The sequence below is a fragment of the Manis javanica genome, chromosome 4 (assembly GCF_040802235.1).
Source record: "Manis javanica isolate MJ-LG chromosome 4, MJ_LKY, whole genome shotgun sequence".
Taxonomy (NCBI): Eukaryota; Metazoa; Chordata; class Mammalia; order Pholidota; family Manidae; genus Manis; species Manis javanica.
In genome coordinates, this window is record NC_133159.1 from 64777442 (window position 1) to 64797945 (window position 20504).

The 20504-nt window shown below is 35.6% G+C and overlaps 1 protein-coding gene across 8 annotated transcripts in view; it reads right to left on the minus strand.

Moving 5' to 3' along the window:
• Window positions 1-20504, minus strand: part of USP33 (ubiquitin specific peptidase 33) — a 58482-nt gene that overhangs the window by 10637 nt on the left and 27341 nt on the right. For 4 of the 8 annotated variants that reach the window (XM_037024355.2, XM_037024358.2, XM_037024357.2 and 1 more), the window contains 10 exons: window positions 19794-19909; window positions 18498-18670; window positions 18304-18398; window positions 17623-17656; window positions 15693-15738; window positions 15017-15197; window positions 14447-14573; window positions 13617-13786; window positions 5948-6029; window positions 5088-5196 (listed from right to left, as the gene is read on the minus strand). In XM_037024355.2, coding sequence (XP_036880250.1) covers window positions 5088-5196; window positions 5948-6029; window positions 13617-13786; window positions 14447-14573; window positions 15017-15197; window positions 15693-15738; window positions 17623-17656; window positions 18304-18398; window positions 18498-18670; window positions 19794-19909 — 1133 coding nt within the window. The remainder of the gene's footprint in view (window positions 1-5087; window positions 5197-5947; window positions 6030-13616; window positions 13787-14446; window positions 14574-15016; window positions 15198-15692; window positions 15739-17622; window positions 17657-18303; window positions 18399-18497; window positions 18671-19793; window positions 19910-20504) is intronic. The other 4 variants (XM_037024359.2, XM_037024356.2, XR_005062947.2 and 1 more) reach the window with 3 other exon arrangements.

Genomic DNA, 20504 nt, shown 5'->3' on the forward strand with positions numbered 1-20504 from the left:
ATTGGCAAGAAAGAAGTTAAACTGTCCCTGTTTGCAGATGACATGATATTGTACATAAAAAACCCTAAAGAATCCACTCCACAACTACCAGATCTAGTATCTGAATTCAGAAAAGTTACAGGATACAAAATTAATACACAGAAATATGTGGCATTTCTATACACTAACAATGAACTAGCAGACAGAGAAATCAGGAAAACAATTCCATTCACAACTGCATCAAAAAGAATAAAATACCTAGGAATAAACCTAACCAAGGAAGTGAAGGACCTATACTCTGAAAACTACAAAACACTTATGAGAGAAATTAAACAAGATACCAATAAATGGAAACACATCCCGTGCTCATGGATAGGAAGAATTAATATTGTCAAAATGGCCAACCTGCCTAAAGGAATCTACAAATTCAATGCAATTCCTATCAAAATACCAACAGCATTCTTCAACAAACTGGAACAAATAGTTCAAAAATTCATATGGAAACACCAAAGACCCCAAATAGCCAAAACAATCCTGAGAAGGAAGAATAAAGTGGGGGGGATCTCGCTCCCCGACTTCAAGCTCTATACAAAGCCACAGTAATCAAGACAATTTGGTACTGGTACAAGAACAGACCAATGGAACAGACTAGAGAGCCCTGATATAAATCCAAACATATATGGTAAATTGATATATGATAAAGGAGCCATGGACATACAGTGGGGAAATGACAGCCTCTTCAACAGCTGGTGGTGTCAAAACTGGACAGCTACATGCGAGAGAATGAAACTGGATTATTGTCTAACCCCATACACAAAAGTAAACTCGAAATGGATTAAAGACTTGAATGTAAGTCATGAAACCATAAAACTCTTAGAAGACAACATAGGCAAACATCTCCTGAATATAAGCATGAGTAACCTCTTCCTGAACGCATCTCCTCAAGCAAGGGAAACAAAAGCAAAAAGGAACTCATGGACTACATCAAACTAATAAGTTTCTGTACGGCAAAGGACAACAGCGACAGAACAAGGAGGCATCCTACAGTATGGGAGAATATATTTGTAAATGACATATCTGACAAGGGGTTAACATCCAAAATATATAAAGAACTTGCATGCCTCAACACCCAAAAAGCAAATAACCCAATTAACAAATGGGCAGAGGATATGAAGAGACAGTTCTCCAAAGAAGAAATTCAGATGGCCAACAGACACATGAAAAGATGCTCCACATCACTAATCATCAGGGAAATGCAAATCAAAACCACAATGAAGTGAAAAAATAAATAAATAACCACAATGAGATATCACCTCACACCAGTAAGGATGGCCAGCATTGAAAAAACTAAGAACAACAAATGCTGGCGACGATGCGGAGAAAGCAATATGGAGGTTCCTCAAAAAACTAAAAATAGAAATACCATTTGACCTGGGAATCCCACTCCTTGGAATTTACCCAAAGAATACAACTTCTCAGATTCAAAAAGACATATGCACCCCTATGTTTATCGCAGCACTACTTACAATAGCCAAGAAATGGAAGCAACCTTAGTGTCTATCAATAGATGAATGGACAAAGAAGATGTGGTACATATACACAATGGAATACTATTCAGCCATAAGAAACAAATCCTACCATTGGCAACAATATGGAGCTGGAGGACATTATACTCAGTGAGATAAGCCAGGTGGAGAAAGACAAGTGCCAAATGATTTCCCTCATTTGTGGAGTATAACAATGAATCAAAACTGAAGGAACAAAATAGCAGCAGACTCAGAGACTCCAAGAAGGAACTAGTAGTTACCAAAGAGGAGGGGTGTGGGAGGGTGGGTGGAGAGGGAAGGAGAAAGGGATTAAGGGGTATTATGTTTAGTACACATGGTGTGGGGGATCACAGGGAGAACAGTGTAGCACAGAGAAGGCACATAGGGAATCTGCGGCATCTTGCTGCACTGATGAACAGTGACTGCATTGGGGTATGGGTAGGGACTTTGCAACATGGGTAAATGTGGTAACCAGATTGCTTTTTCATGTGAAACCTTCACAAGACTGTATATCAATTATACCTTAATAAAAATTAAAAAAAAAAAGAAAGAAGCCTGGTGGAAAAAGACAAATACCATACAATTTCACTTATTTGTGAAATGTAAAAACAAAATAAAATGAACAAAACAGCAACAGACTCACAGATACTGAGAAGTGACTGGTGGTTACCATGAGGGAGTGATTGGGAGGATGGAGAGGGGAGGAGGGGAATAAAGGGGGCACAGAAACTCTCAATCATAATATAATGTGGTCACAGGGATACTAGTACAACATGGAGAATACAGTCAATGATTCTGTAACATCTTCCGGTGTTGACAGATAGTAACTGCACTGTTGGGTTGAGGATTTAATAATGTGGGTAATTGCTGTACCACAGTGTTATATACTTGAAACCAATATAAGATTGTATATCAACTATAATTCAATAAAAAAAAAAAAGAAGAAAAAATCCTGGAGGCCAGAAGTCCAAAGCCAAGGTATAGGCAGGACCATTGCTTTTTATGGAGACTTTAGGAGAAGTTCTGTTCCTTGCTTCTCAAGGTTCTGCTTTGGGGCTGTACACTCCAACTTCTACCTCTTGTCTTCACGTGGCTTTCACTCTTCTGTGTATCTCTTTAAAAGGACACTTATCATTGGATTTAGGGGCCATGCACAAAATCCAGGATGATGTCACCTCCAGATCCTTAATCACATATGCAAAGACTCTTTTTTTCACATTCACAAATAAGGGCAATTCACAGGGATCAGGACACAGAAATATCTTCTTCAGAGACCACCATTCAACCCACTACAAGCACCAATCAGTATTTCCATATCCAATGGTTAAAAACTAATAGACAATTACAGAAATTTAACACAGACAGGACTGCAGAGTTCAGACTCTTCAGGAATGAAGGTCTTGGTTGCTTTACTGGATAAATCACAACCACAAGCAGCTGCAGTGCCAGCTTAGAAAACAGGGAATATGGAATGAACAGTGACCAGCTGTAGACACTTGTTTCTTCCTTGACCCATATACATATTTGCTATAATTTACCAAATTTGTAAAAAATTATCAATTTATATTACATTCATTCCTGTTTCATATAAGGATGTTGGTGGTAGTTAATCTTTCATTCTTTAAACTATAGAATATAAAAGGGAGACTGTGACTGAACTGACTGAACTAAAGATGAATGACCATCATCCAGAAATAGATAAAGTGAATGATGTGACTATCTAAACACAAGTTTAGAGGAAGGGTAAACGCAGCCTAAGTGTAGCACATATTGGCACCTGAGGTAGTTGCATGGTGTTAGACAGAAAGAAACATGACACCATCATTACTGTTTTGCTTATGTATGCTGCATTTAATTTCTTACTTTAGTTTGGAACAGTTCCTCAGGTCTTTCCTTGGTTTTCATAACCTTGACAACTTTTAAGATTAAAGGCCAGTTTTTTAATAAAATATCCCTTATTTTGGTTTATCTGACTTTCCTCAATTTGAAATTCAGGTTAGGCACCTGTGTACCAAACAAGTGATACTATGTTTTTCTTGTATCCTATCTTGGCACATGACTTTGAGTTGTTCCATTTTTTATTGATGTTCACTTTAATTAAAAGCTCATTAAGTTAGTGTCATAGAAGCTAGGCTTCTCTGCTTAAAGTCAGTGTTTTCCCTTTTTAATTAATAAGTATTTTACGGAGAATAAGTCAGAACTATGTTAATATTCTATTCTTCATGAACCTTTCAATTTACTTTTTATTTCCATCATTTATTATTTTTATTCCGACAATATTACTTTTACCAGTATGATGCAACATCCCCTATTTTCTTTAATGGTTATACTGTTCTTATTATTATTTTGAAGTTCAAATTGTCCCAATTTGGCAAGCAGGAATCCCTTCAAGCTGGTTTCTGTGTACTTTTGACATGTCCCAATCATTCTTCAAAAACTTCTTTCATTTCAGTAAGAAGTTTCAGACTCATCTTCCAATTCTCCTGCCCTGGCCCTAGAAGCAGCCATTTCTCTCTAAGGACAGCTGATTATTTCAGTGCAGGAAGACGTTAAGCCAAGACCTGATGAGAGTGAGGTGTGCTCAATGCTAGTGGAGTTACCACCGCTCGCAGGCCCTTTCAGGGACAGTTAATTAATTAATATATGTATATCATTTTTTCTACATATACATACACACATTTGTACCTCTAAATACACTTATTTACCTATCACCATGAGTTCACAAAGACATCTACACTGCAATCTCATAACAGTCTATTTTAGTCTTTTCCCTTTCCATATTTGTATACTCAGTCCTTTCGGAAGTCATTTAAATCTTTCATTACCTGTATTCCTATTCTATTCAGAATATTTAGAATGGCTTCTTTTGCTCAAACTTTAATGGATACAGTCATCAGCCACTTATTTAAGCATTCATGGAATAAACTGTTTAAAATTCAAGTAAAATTTGCCTCAGATTTAGGAAGCAAATGAGATCCAAGCATAATAAATAAATCCATACCTGTAATATCTTCCTGTATGTGAAAATTTCCTTTAGGCAAGAGCACAAAAAAATACTATATATATATGAAGTGGCAGTGGGGGGAATATATGCTGGGAGTGTATACATCACATGGAATGTACTGCTCACCTATTTTGTCTGTTCCATGACTTCTCACCCTCTTTTATTAAGAGAATCTCAATTTCCTCTTACAGAATTATCTATCCCTCCACAAATAAGCCTCATTAGGATTTTCAATGAACATGCCTCTCCAGTAACCCAAACACTACTAGGATTCTCTGCTGGGAATCTGCATCATAAATAAAGAGTTGGAGGTTGCCAATTCCAATCCATAAACAAACTTATTACCAATCTATGAAAACAAAAACCTACAAAAGGAGAACTTAACTCACTAGAATTGTAGTGACTTGACTAAGGTCTCTCGCTATTATGGACCAAGAACACTTAAAATCTATTATACTCTTTCATTCAATCATTTCATTAACAAAATATAGTTCTGCTTTGTAAGTTATCTTAATCCTAGATCACATTTACAATTTGAAAAGCATCAGTTTTTTTACCCGAATAAAAATTTCCAATTCAGTTTTTCTTCTTCTTTCAATTTTCTCTGCCTCAATTTGGCAAGTGTGACAAATGTACAGATGATTAACAGCCGGTCCTCCTCCATACCTAAAGCATGAAGATTTTAATAATTATGACAATCCTGAAGAAAGTTGATGTTCTCTTCTAGAAAATTTGTCGCCTACTTTTAGTGAATGGTTAAATCTCTGGTTAAAGAATAAATCCTCACAAACACTCTCAGTTATACTTAACTACTGTAAAAATCAAATAATCATAAGGACTTGCTTTTGTTTCTCAGAAACAATGATTGTTATTAGTTTAGTGATTAACCTGCCTTATCTGTATTTCAATTTTCTCTTATAGCTACTTCTGCTACAAAACATGCTAGCAACATCAGCACAAAGTAAAAGAAGTGGCTTTCAAAAATTAGCATATAACATGTAAACCTAGTTATGTACAGCCACAGTCTTAATCAATTTTAACAGAAAGAGGCTTCCTCTGACCACTCAAATAAGAATTCAGGGAATGAGTTATGTTTAATATTTAACTAAGGAAAACATAATAAGGAAATTTATGTATGAAATGTTTCCAAATAAAAATTAAAACCTTAAAATTTAAGAATTAAATATCATAGCATACTTTTGCAGACACAGACAATTATAACATAAAAATTAGTATTATCTAGACTACGGCCTCATGAGCTATAAACTCTTTTTATACTTCAGAGTGAATAATAAAGGAAAAAGGGGATCATCTACAAAAGCAACATAGAACACAGTACCATACATGGAATAACCCAATCCCTTTTTACAAGTTTCACAAACTGACTTTCACATACTGTCTGATTCAAAAAACAAACCTGCTATATAGGTTATCCCAAATGTTCTGAGGCAGCATCAAAACCAGGTCTTCAATATAACTAGCTTTTCGTGGAGGAACACCTAAAAAAGTTTAAATAGGTCTATCTCATTCTTAAATTCCATTATGCTACTTTCAAAAGTTAAACTCATTTTTTAACTAATCACTAGCATTTTTCAATTATTATTCTTAAAAATGCCTCCAAAGAAAGTTAAAATTTTTAGAGCATAAGCATCTTTGGTGACTATGTTCCTAGAGATGAATGCATTTCTTGAAATAGTTAGAAAAATATCAGTTAACTAAGGTCTTCAAGCATTTAACTTATGTAAATCTTTCCTAAGACTTGACTGTGTATTAGGGGAAATCAAAGATAAATAAGAGACAGTCTTGCCTTCATGAAGCTTATTACCTAGTAGAAAAAATGAAATTTATAAGCAAGATTAAAAAAAGAGCACACATAAACACTATACAAGGTTTATAGGGAGATAAACAAAAACAGCTATACGTTAGTAGATGAAGTAGGGAAACAATGAGAGAAACTAATTCACATACAGAAATATTTTCAGGGCGTATTTTCAAAATCAGGAAATTCATACTATCTCTTGTGGTTTTACTGCAAAAATAATGAAGGAACTGGAATATCAAGACTTCAATCATGAAATTTAATCTGTGTCAAACTAAGGGATTATTTTATCATTGGAATAAACACTACTATCACAGCAGCACAGTTTACATTTAGCAAATAACTATATGAGGCTTTTTTGTTAAATTCCAAGTACACAAAAAGGATTAAAGATGGTGGAGTGAGAAGTGAGACAGAAGCTTCCTAAAACCACATATAATACAAAAATATAATTAATAAAACTAATTCTGAAAGAGCACCAGGAAGGAGGACTGTGTCAGATTGCATACACCTGGAGAAAAGAGCAGACCTCACAGAACAGGGTAATGTACCAAAGCTGTGGCAGGGTGGGACCCAAGCCCCTCCCCCATCCCAGCTCACTGGCAGGAGGAAGAGAAACAGAGCAGGGAGGGAGTGGAGGCCTGGGACTGCTGAATACCTAACTCTGGAGATCTGCTCTGGGAGCACAAACTTACATTTCTTGGTGTGTTCATGATACTCTCGTGATTGGGGGATTGGAAAGCCAGGACAGGTAGAATTCCTGGAGAGGATGAGGCTCCAGTCACTTGTGAAAAGTAGGGATCCATTCGGCTACTCTGGAACAAAGGATGGTTGGGCAGTCCGAGAGACTTCCTAACAAGGGAGCCCTTAGCAAAAGGGCTGCAAAAGGGGAAAGGATTCCACAGAGCTTACTGCTGAGGAGAAAAGACAGGTAGACAAAATTGTCCGGGTACACTCTGCCCAGCAGGTTGGGAGCTTTAATGATTTTGAGGTGCTCCAGCCCTCTGACCAGCTACACAGCTCCAAGGACCCCCTCCGTGATAGGCAGCCCACCGCGCATTTCGCCCAGCCAGACCCACCTGGCTCACAAACCGGCAAACCCCACTCTGGCGTTAGGCCAGCCAGAGGGAAGATCTGTCTACAGCAACTGCAACCTAAAGACATAGAGGCTTATGCCTATGGGCTTGATCTACTGGTTCAGGCAGTAGAGACAGGCACAGCAGCCGGGAAGCAGGAAACAGCTCTTTCCTCCACCCAGACACCAACACCGCTCCCCTGTGACCCCGACATTACTTCAGGGGCTGAGCGGCTCAAGAGAGCAGAGCTTCTGGACACTAGAGGGCGCCCTATACAAATATGAAATGCCAAAGGAACCTGGACCAGAGGAAAATTCATATAACTCCTGAGAAAGATGACATGGACCTCATTACTCTTCCTGAAAGGGAGTTCAAAATAAAAATCATTAACATGCTAATGGAGGTACGGAAAGATATTCAAGAATGCAGGAATGAATTCCGGTTGGAGGTCCAATCATTGAAGAGTACAATGGAAGGAATTAAAAGCATATTGGATACGGGGGAGAAGACGATAAATGAAATAGAAACCAGAGAAGAGGAATACAAAAAAGCTGAGGCATGGAGAGAAAAAAGGATCTCTAAGAATGAAAGTATATTGAGAGAACTGTGTGACCAATCCAAGTGGAACGATATTCGCATTATAGGGGTACCATAAGAAGAAGAGAGAGAAAGGTATAGAAAGTGTCTTTGAGGAGGTAATTGCTGAAAAATTCCTCAATCTGGACCCAAGGAAGACAACACCAAGACATATAGTAATTAAAATGCCAAAGATCAAGGATAAGGACAGACTGTGTTGTGTTAAAAGCAGCCAGAGAGAGAAATAAGATCACATACAAAGGAGAGCCCATCAGGCTATCATCAGACTTCTCAGCAGAAACCTTACAGGCCAGAATGGAGTGACATGATGTATTTAATGCAATGAAGCCGAAGGGCCTAGAACTAAGATTACTTTATCCGCAAGATTATCATTTACATTTGAAGGAGAGATTAAACAATTTTCAGATAAGCAAAAGCTGAGAGAATTTACCTCGCACAAACCATCTGTACAATCAATCTATTTTGGAGGGACTGCTATAGATGGAAGTGCTCCTAAGGTTTAATAGCTGTCACCAGAGGTAATAAAACCACAGTAAAGAAAGTAGAACACATAACTACTAAGCAAATGCAAAATTAAATTAACTATCCCCAAAGTCAATCAAGGGATAGACAAAGAGTTCAGAATATGATATCTAATATATAAAGAATAGAGGAGGAAGAAAAAGGAGGAGAAAAAAAAAACCTTTAGATTGTGTAGGTAATAGCACATTAACTGAGTTAAGTTGAACCCTTAGATAGTAAGAAAGTTAACCTTGAACCTTTGGTAACCAGAATCTAAAGCCTGCAATGGCAATAAGTACATACCTATCGATAATCACCCTAAATATAAATGGACTGAATGCACCAATCAAAAGACACAGAGAAAGAGAATGGATTAAAAAACAAGACCCATCTATATGCTGGTTACAAGAAATTCACCTCAAACCCAAAGACATGCACAGACTAAAAGTGAAGGGATGGAAAAAGATACATCATACATCTAACATGGAGAAAAAAGCAGGAGTTGCAGTACTTATATCAGACAAAATAGACTTCAAAACACAGAAAGTAACAAGAGACAAAGAAAGACATTATGTAATGATAAAGGGGTGAATCCAACAAGAAGATATAACCATTATAAATATCTGTGCTCCCAACACAGGAGTACCCACATATGTGAAACAAATACTAACAGAACTAAAAGGGGAAATAGAATGCAATGCATTCATTCTAGGAGACTTCCACACTCCACTCACTCTGAAGGACAGATCAACTGGACAGAAGATAAGCAAGGAGACAGAGGCACTAAACAACACAATAGAACAGATGGACCTAACAGATATCTACAGAACTCCTCACCCAAAAGCAACAGAATACACATTCTTCTCAAGTGCACATGGAACATTTTCAAGAATAGATCATATACTAGGCCACAAAAAGAGCCTCAGTAAATTCAAAAAGATTGAAAACAACCAGTTTCTCAGACTACAAAGGTATGAAACTAGAAATAAATTAGTAAAGAAAATGAAAAATCCGACAAACACAAGGAGGCTTCAGAACATGCTCCTAAATAATCAATGGATCAATGACCAAATAAAAACAGAGATCAAGCAATATATGAAGACAAATGACAACAATAATTCAACACCGCAAAAATCTGTGGGACACAGCGAAGGCTGTACTAAGAGGAAAGTATATTGCAATACAGGCCTACCTCAAGAAGGAATAACAATTCCAAATGAATAGTCTAAAGTCACAATTGCTGAAATTGGAAAAAAAAAGAACAAATGAGGCCCAAAGTAAGCAGAAAGAGGGACATAATAAAGATTAGGACAGAAATAAATAAAATTGAGAAAAATAAAACAACAGAAAGAATCAATGAAAGAAAGAGCTGGTTCTTCAAGAAAATAAACAAAATAGATAAACCCCTAGACAAACTTATCAAGAAAAAGGGAGTCTACACACATTAACAGAATCAGAAATGAGAAACAAAAAGTCACTACGGACACCACAGAAATACAAAGAATTATTAGAGAATACTATGAAAAATTATATGCTAATAACGGACTGGATAACCTAGAAGAAATGGACAACTTTCTAGAAAAATACAACCTTCCAAGGCTGACCAAGAAAGAAACAGAAAATCTGAACAGACCAACTAACAGAAACGAAATTGAACTGGTAATCAAAAAACTACCTAAGAACAAACCACCTGCACTAGATGGCTTCACCGCTGAATTTTATCAAACATTTACTGAAGACCTAATACCCTTTCTCCTTAAAGTTTTCCAAAAAATAGAGGAGGAGGTAATACTTCCAAACTCATTCTATGAAGCCAGCATCACTCTAATACCAAAACCAGACAAAGACACCACAAAAAAAGAAAATTACAGGCCAATGTCCCTGATGAACATAGATGCAAAAATACTCAACAAAACATTAGCAAACCAAATTCAAGAATACATCAAAAAGATCATCCATCATGATCAAGTAGGATTTATTCCAGGGATGCAAGGATGGTACATTTGAAAATCCATCAATATCATTCACCACATCAACAAAAAGGACAAAAACCACATGATCATCTCCATAGTTGCTGAAAAAGCATTTGACAAAATTCAACATCCATTCATGATAAAATCTCTCAATAAAATGGGTATAGAGGGCAAGTTCCTCAACATAAAAAAGGCCATATATGACAAACCCACAGCAAACATTATACTGAACAGTGAGAAGCTGAAAGCTTTCCCCTAAGATCGGGAACAAGACAAGGATGCCCACCCTCCCCACTTCTATTCAACATAGTACTGGAGATCCTAGCCACAGCAATCAGACAATGCAAAGAAATAAAAGGCATCCAGATTGGCAAGAAAGAAGTTAAACTGTCCCTGTTTGCAGATGACATGATATTGTACATAAAAAACCCTAAAGAATCCACTCCACAACTACCAGATCTAGTATCTGAATTCAGAAAAGTTACAGGATACAAAATTAATACACAGAAATATGTGGCATTTCTATACACTAACAATGAACTAGCAGACAGAGAAATCAGGAAAACAATTCCATTCACAACTGCATCAAAAAGAATAAAATACCTAGGAATAAACCTAACCAAGGAAGTGAAGGACCTATACTCTGAAAACTACAAAACACTTATGAGAGAAATTAAACAAGATACCAATAAATGGAAACACATCCCGTGCTCATGGATAGGAAGAATTAATATTGTCAAAATGGCCAACCTGCCTAAAGGAATCTACAAATTCAATGCAATTCCTATCAAAATACCAACAGCATTCTTCAACAAACTGGAACAAATAGTTCAAAAATTCATATGGAAACACCAAAGACCCCAAATAGCCAAAACAATCCTGAGAAGGAAGAATAAAGTGGGGGGGATCTCGCTCCCCGACTTCAAGCTCTATACAAAGCCACAGTAATCAAGACAATTTGGTACTGGTACAAGAACAGACCAATGGAACAGACTAGAGAGCCCTGATATAAACCCAAACATATATGGTAAATTGATATATGATAAAGGAGCCATGGACATACAGTGGGGAAATGACAGCCTCTTCAACAGCTGGTGGTGTCAAAACTGGACAGCTACATGCGAGAGAATGAAACTGGATTATTGTCTAACCCCATACACAAAAGTAAACTCGAAATGGATTAAAGACTTGAATGTAAGTCATGAAACCATAAAACTCTTAGAAGACAACATAGGCAAACATCTCCTGAATATAAGCATGAGTAACCTCTTCCTGAACGCATCTCCTCAAGCAAGGGAAACAAAAGCAAAAAGGAACTCATGGACTACATCAAACTAATAAGTTTCTGTACGGCAAAGGACAACAGCGACAGAACAAGGAGGCATCCTACAGTATGGGAGAATATATTTGTAAATGACATATCTGACAAGGGGTTAACATCCAAAATATATAAAGAACTTGCATGCCTCAACACCCAAAAAGCAAATAACCCAATTAACAAATGGGCAGAGGATATGAAGAGACAGTTCTCCAAAGAAGAAATTCAGATGGCCAACAGACACATGAAAAGATGCTCCACATCACTAATCATCAGGGAAATGCAAATCAAAACCACAATGAAGTGAAAAAATAAATAAATAACCACAATGAGATATCACCTCACACCAGTAAGGATGGCCAGCATTGAAAAAACTAAGAACAACAAATGCTGGCGACGATGCGGAGAAAGCAATATGGAGGTTCCTCAAAAAACTAAAAATAGAAATACCATTTGACCTGGGAATCCCACTCCTTGGAATTTACCCAAAGAATACAACTTCTCAGATTCAAAAAGACATATGCACCCCTATGTTTATCGCAGCACTACTTACAATAGCCAAGAAATGGAAGCAACCTTAGTGTCTATCAATAGATGAATGGACAAAGAAGATGTGGTACATATACACAATGGAATACTATTCAGCCATAAGAAACAAATCCTACCATTGGCAACAATATGGAGCTGGAGGACATTTTGCTCAGTGAGATAAGCCAGGTGGAGAAAGACAAGTGCCAAATGATTTCCCTCATTTGTGGAGTATAACAATGAATCAAAACTGAAGGAATAAAATAGCAGCAGACTCAGAGACTCCAAGAAGGAACTAGTGGTTACCAAAGGGGAGGGGTGTGGGAGGGTGGGTGGGGAGGGAGGGAAAAGGGGATTAAGGGGTATTATGTTTAGTACACATGGTGTGGGGGATCACAGTGAGAACAGTGTGGCACAGAGAAGACACATAGTGAATCTGCGGCATCTTGCTGCACTGATGGACAGTGACGGCATTGGGGTATGTGTGGGGACTTGATAATATGGCTAAAGGTAGTAACCACATTGTTTTTTCATGTGAGACCTTCGTAAGAGTGTATATCAACTGTACCTTAATAAAAATTTTTTTTAAAAATTTCAAGTACATGCTTAGGAAAAGAGGCAGCTATTAATTTAGACAAAAGGGGTAAGAATACCACTGGTAAGTGAATGCCTCTCCACTGAGAAAAATAATGTGTAATAGAAGTGCTCACTGCACCATAATTGGCTGTCTATGATCTATTTCTACTATGGTATTAGAGCTTTGGGAACAGAAATAGTATCTTTGACATTCTTAAACTACAGCCCAGACTTTAGAACAGGTATTCAATAAATTATCTGTTCTATGAAAAAAGATCATCCATCATGATCAAGTAGGATTTATTCCAGGGATGCAAGGATGGTACATTTGAAAATCCATCAATATCATTCACCACATCAACAAAAAGGACAAAAACCACATGATCATCTCCATAGTTGCTGAAAAAGCATTTGACAAAATTCAACATCCATTCATGATAAAATCTCTCAATAAAATGGGTATAGAGGGCAAGTTCCTCAACATAAAAAAGGCCATATATGACAAACCCACTACAGATTGCCTATCATTAGAAGAAAAAGGCAATTTATGAAACCACAGCAAATTAATCACATTAAAGGTGAACAGAAGATGGGAAAATAGTATATAAGTGGAAGAGGAAAACCATTTGCTCTCTCCTAATTTGCAAATTATTTAACAGCAATCCTGTACCACTACTCTCCACTACAGAATTTCTTACCTCTATGAATACAGAGAAAATCATTATTTGAAATAGGGCCCGGTTCAGCAAAGGTCTTAAATTTATTTAGCCACTGTCGAGAAATATAAAACTGAAGGAGACTTGGTTCCATTATGTTCAGCAAATTTGATATTCTTTGCCTCTCTTTTTGGGCCTCTTCATTACACTTCCTATTAAGGACAATAATACATTAAATTCAATATGCATTTTACTCCATAAAACTAGGAAGTGGATTTTTCCCATTGCTTATTAAATTAATCATACACATTAGATACTGTGAGGTACTAATAAGATACATTAGTATCTTATTAGGTCTTCAGAATTATACAAGAGAAATATACTTTGTATCACACCCCCAACCACATTATACCCCCTTAAGAGAGATATTATTTCTCAACTATATATTGGTATCCACATAACCACTGGTACACAGTAGGCATTCAAATGTTTGTTAAGGTCTATCTAAATAGTTAATTTGCTTTCATCTTTTAGTAGCTAGCACGTAAATCTTCTGTAAGATACTAAAAGATAGCGAAGATTTATTTTTACAGTAATACCTCCTTTGTTAGCAAACTATTTTAGGAGAAAATGTGGTAATTAAAACCTACTGATCTTTCTAAAACAAAATACATTCCTTTGCCTTTCAAATAGTAATCTAGTATTTTCTGATGGCAACCTTTCACTTTACAGAGATGAGAATAAATGAAATGAAAGTAAAACAATTTCTGATCTTTATTCAGCAATCATTTTGAAAGTCTTAGAAGTCACTAATAACCTCAAGAGAGTTAATATTTGTCAAAACAGCTTATCTGTGAGAGTTACTTCCTTACCTGTAGAAAAGAACATAAGCTTCTGCATTTTGTATAGTAGATTCTGAAACTTCAGTGACACTCTGATCATCAAATTCATACCAACGACTGTTTAAATTGTTTCGGCAGTAGGCAATATAGTGTCCGCCTGAATTTAAGCAGAAAAAATTTAAATCATTTCAGTAATAGAAATTAAAACAAGACTGGATCCCAGTTCCTAGCAGAGACTGAGATATAGCAAGAACTATGCTCATACTTTTTCCAGTATGTATTTTCACAACCACTTGAGGAAATTAAAGTAAGGACAGAAAATGTAATCTTAAAATAACCCAGTGGGAATCTGATCATGTCAAACTCCTTATTATTTAACTTTATAAAAATATAATTTCTAGTATTTAAACTTCCTAGAAAAATTATTCAATTTCCTAAACTGTTTACATGTTTATAATAGCCAAAATAAAATTAAATAAGTAATAAAAATCTCTGTTTACATTTTTTGTTTAATTAGGCCTTGTTTAAGAGAACAATTCAGATGTTTTTGATTTCTTATTTTTTTTAATCCAAGGACATATGTCAAGTCTGTAAACTTACTACTTGCAGTTCCATGATGACAAATGACTGACAGAAGATCATAGGTAACAATCTGAGCTGGACTGTCTTTAGCAAGAAATGGCTGAAGATCCAGACCTTCCAGTGGAAATGAAACATGGGTACTGATTTTGGTGGAAAACATCAGTTCATGCCTGAATCTTTTAAGATGGATGCATAAAATCTAAGCAAAAAGTAACATTATTTAAAACTCTATTGTTTTATATGTTAGATAAAGGAATCTACTAAAAATACATACTGAATTAAGTGTCAAAGTTAAACATTATCCTGCAATTACTATAACCTGATTCCAGATATGTTATAATGTGGAAATGGTAAATCGTGGTACTTCCTAAGTTCACAGCTACTGGCTTTTGTAATTTTATACTATATACCTGCAAAATCCAACAATGTTTGATTAAACTGTGTTCAGCACAGTTCCACTTTAAGGGAACTTACATGGTATATAACTCATTATTTTAAAAAAGGGTAATTCTAATAAAATATATATATATATATATATATGTATATATATATATACACACACACACACACATAGCAACTGGGCAATAGAACCACTCTACTCTTCAACCACACTAAAGAATCTACTACACTGTGTAACACTAAAGTTTTGCATTTCTACCACAATAAATAAACTAAATTATCATAAAGTCCATACCTCAGGGAATTTCTGTACTTTACAAAACTTTACTCCATTCCTCAACCTATGGGGAGGAAAGAGAAAACCAATTTAAGTAAACCCATTTCCCTTGTGAATCTATAAAAGCTTTAGTATTTTTAAATATACATAAAAATCTTTTAGAAAATGCAGAGACAAAAAGGTATCAGACTAAAAATACTACTGAATTATATGCTCCCCATTTAAAACTACAACTAATATAACACTGGAATCCCTATTAGAAAAATTACTTAAACTAAGACATCAGTAATAAGAATGCATGGAGTTATTTGATGAAAATTAATTTTTTTATCAGATGTACTACTGTGTATGGCCACCTTTATAGCATCCAGATATCATGCAACACTGAGTAAAATAAAACCCCAATTTTACAGGATTGCTTGGTCAGGTCAATATATTATAATTTTTATTCTTTTTTTTAACTTTATTATTGTTTTTTAAAATTGAGGTGTATTTTTTACATATAAATTTAAATATATTCGATTTATATATATAAATGTGAATATAAATTTAAGTTGGGGTATAATTACATATATAACATAATATTGAAGTATACAACGTAATGGTTCTGTTTGTATACAATGCAAACTGACCACAATAATTCTAATTAACACCCATTATATACAGTTACAAAATTTTTCTTGTTATGACTAAGGACTTAAAATGTACTCTCAACAATTTTCAAATAAGCAATACAGCATTATTAACTACAGTCACCATGCTGCACACTACATCCTCGTGCCTTATAGTTGTAACAGACTTTGTACCTTTTGAGCCCCTTCACCCTTTCCACCCACCCATCCCACCCATCCCACCCCAGAAATATGATCTTGATTCTTAAATGTATAAACAACTTGAGATGAATAAAGGGTAGTTATTATTAATAATCAATGTTAATATGTACTTAACAGATCTCTACTTTGAATTTGGGGGTAGATGCAAGGTTCTTTCCCATCTTCACTATTATCTTCTTCCTAGGGGACACTGCATCCCAAATAAGGATTCCCCTCCAGGCCAACTCCCTCTTCAGCTCTATCAGCTATAGCTTCAAAGATATATTACTCAAAAAATATCTCAGTTCACTAGAGGTGTATTTTTTTTTTTTTTAAGAAAGGCAGCTTTTTCATCCTTATTGGCCAAACATTCCTTTTTGTCATGAAGATGACCAAGAGCTGCAGATCAACATTTCCCTGTGGTTACTGCCAACAACCAAAGTTTGTATTATAAAGGTTCTAGATTTTATTAGGAGGACATTATTTTTCTACTATAGAAATTCAGAAAACTTTTCCCATTCAGTCTACCTGAAACATATTTACCTTCAACTCTCTAGTTACTTTTCTAACTTATCACCAAGAAGCCTTAAAAAGCCTGAATTTATTATAAGATAAAAAAGGCAGCTAGTAGTAGATATATAGAAACAAATCATACTTTTACCTTTATATTGTGCTATCATACAACAGGTAACATCAAAGTTGTTATAACCTTTCTGAATTTTAGTTTTGAAACTATGTACCTTTATAATCACTTTTATTTCCTGAATCTAGCCTGCTAAAATCCTGAAGAGAATATTGCCTTATTTATTATATCAAATCTTAACCTATGAAATGAAAATGTGTTATGTCCTAATATATTTTTTGTATCTGGAAAATGTTTTATGCAAAATTATATACTCACTTTTTATCTCAAAATATACTTTCACACCTTAGATAAGCATAATAAATTTGCTAAATTTTTACCTTGAGTTTGTTTTACAGAATGACCAGTCTCTTTTGTTTACTAGGACAAAATTAACTGGCCTTTATGTTTCTAAATAAAGTGGAACATTAACTCCACATGTCAATTCAAATAACCAAGAAAAACACCATTTAATATAAAACACGCAATTCAAAGCACTGTCAATGACACTTACTTTTTGCATTTTTCACAACTGTACATATTGTCACCTGAAAATAGAACAGACCTGGTCATTCATTTCCAATTAAAAGCAAGTTATTTTCTTTTGGTTGGGCAATTCTCTGAGTTTGCCACATGCTGACCTTGCAACACAGTAAATAAGGCTCACATTTTCTAGTCTCTGCTCTAGAGTCAGCTCATGATGTTTACTTCACCTAAAATACCTTTGTCTCCCTCTCTTTTCAATCTTGCAAGCCTATCTCAAATAACATCCCTTCCTTTTATTCACTCAACAAAAGTTACTGAATGCCTGTTATATGTCTAAGCAAGGTGCTAGGCACCCCAAAATAGTAAGGATCTTAAATAGTATGGAAGAATTCAGAGTCACCCAGATATATAAGTAAGCCTTCCATATTGGTTGTATTTTCCCTTTGAGTCTCAGAGCAGTTTTCAGTGACTTCATATATCATACTCTCCTGTACTACAGGAATTTGTATAAACTATTTCAGGATATGATTTGTGGTATTTACATGTATACTGCCATGGTAGAGACTGGCACTATGCCAGTATGGACAAGTGCTATTTAAGCTACCTCAAAACCCAGCTTTTATAAATACATTTTATATTTAGTCTCACTGATATTTTATACCATCCACAACAACTGAGCCATAGATGAACACCGCTCCTTTTTTCTTACCTTTTAGTTCATCTCTGGCGAAGAAGGCAGCAAGACAATCTTGCAAGGTTACTATTGGACCCCAAAACCAGCTAGGGACACATGAGACAACAAACCTGAAACATTATTGATAGAAACAAAAAGGAAGTGTTCTGCCAGTACAGCAGAAACAGCACTTTTAACAATCACCTAATGCAAAGAAAATACATACATACCTCTTTACATATTCCATGAAAAAAGCTATCCACCCTTGGGGAGCATATGTTTCACCACATGATCCTGCTTTGACTAGAGAAGTTGGATGGCTTGATGAATGCAGCTTAGCAAGGTCTTCCTTGCCAGGAATTGGCAAGGACAGATCCTGAAAGGTCTCGAGGGTAACAGACACCTAGAATTGTTTTGTTTAGAATGGGATGAAAATAATCCAGTACAAATATTCATGAGGATAGATTTTAAACTGCAAAGATCAAACTGTTATAATAAGCAAAAAACAAAAACAGGCTGACTTTATTATATATAGTGATAACAGTAACATACTTGCTCTGTACCAGGTGCTGTTCTAAATTTAATCTTCACATATACCTTATGAGCTTAACGATTAACAACTCCGTTAGTTGAGGACTCTGTAACATAGAAAAGTACCTCACATCCAGCCACCATAGCTTGAGATCCAAATTTAAGCACTAGTGCATTTATTTTTGGAAATGACCTCTTATGAAAATTTTGAAATGTTTAAAAAAAAATGTAAAATCTGGCATGTAATTTTTAAGTAGCTGAAGACATTTCAGGATAATTCCATTTAAATATTTGGTACCCAAATAGCCTACATTAAAATGACCCCACTGAAAACCCTTAAGTTGAATTAGGATCCTAACACAATAATTAAAAACTTACTTTTGGGTTTTTTTGGAGACACATCATTTTATATTAATTAATTATATTCATTATTGCACTGAAGCACAGCCATTCTTAAAAAAAACTCAAACTCAGGGATTTGTAGCTATTATCAAAGAACTCACAATGATTTTAATTTATGCTCTTGTATATGCTCAGACCTTTATGATCTGAGCCCTAATCTTAACATAAGAAAATAAATCCAGGCCATACAATCAAATGCAGAAGATGTATTCACAGCCTTGTGCCTGTGAATAACAACAATTTCCCAGCATACTGATTTCATCAGCTTTGGGAGACTATGCATGGGTTACCAATTCTGTTGTTAGCAACATATCACCTTTATATGTAGCCACAGATGAAGAACTGACTTAATTGTTTCTGCAAATGCATGTCTGTCCAGTGATGGGTTAAGACCCATTCTTCAAAAATGATACTGCTATTACTTCCAAAAAATAAATTCTATTGCTAGAATCAATTCATGCTGATGTAAACACAAGTACATGTATAATCATCAGTAGCAAGGAGAGGGAACTAAATGTTTCATACCATTTAATCAGGTATAAAAAAGAGCATTTGACAGAAATTCCTGTGCATTACAATTCCCTCATACTCACCCTGTCACAAGTCAGACACTGCACTGAACTAATGATTGTTCCATCAAATATATCTGAAATAACACTTCGGTATTTCTTATGCTGTTTTCTTCTCTTTGGAGATGATGCAGATTGAGCTAGGATTGAAAAACAAGTGTAGAACATTTTTTTTTTTAAGTAGTTCCTTCAGCATTTTTCTCTGGAATCCATAACAGTAAAATTTACTATGCTGAAGAATTTGTCAAATAACATTCAAGAGCATTACTTAAAAAAACTCAAAGACAGGGCATAAATCTGCAAAGAAGTAAAAAGCTAACCTTTTCAAACAATATGGCTTCTCTCTCACTTACCAACTTTACATTTCCCTGTATGGCCCCGGAAGATGACTGGTTAGCCAGAGATGGGTAAGATTCCTCAAGGGAGGAACAACCTAAGACAGGCAGTCGCAGGGGGGCCATCAGGTGAGAAATTGGGGATCAACAGTGGTGAGGCTTAGAACCTCACCCCCCCCCCTATTTTGAGAGAAATCTTCTGCATCCGTGGATGTTTTAATGCCCTTGTCTAGCTTGGATTAACACATAGTCTACAGGCACACACCTGATCATCTACAATTGCTCTCTTACAACACTAAACTATGTTTTCTACCTTTATCTTGCATCTACCTACCACTTCAGCATTTTATTAAAAATAAAAATAATAATAATAATAATAATAAAGGGAAAAATGTGGGAT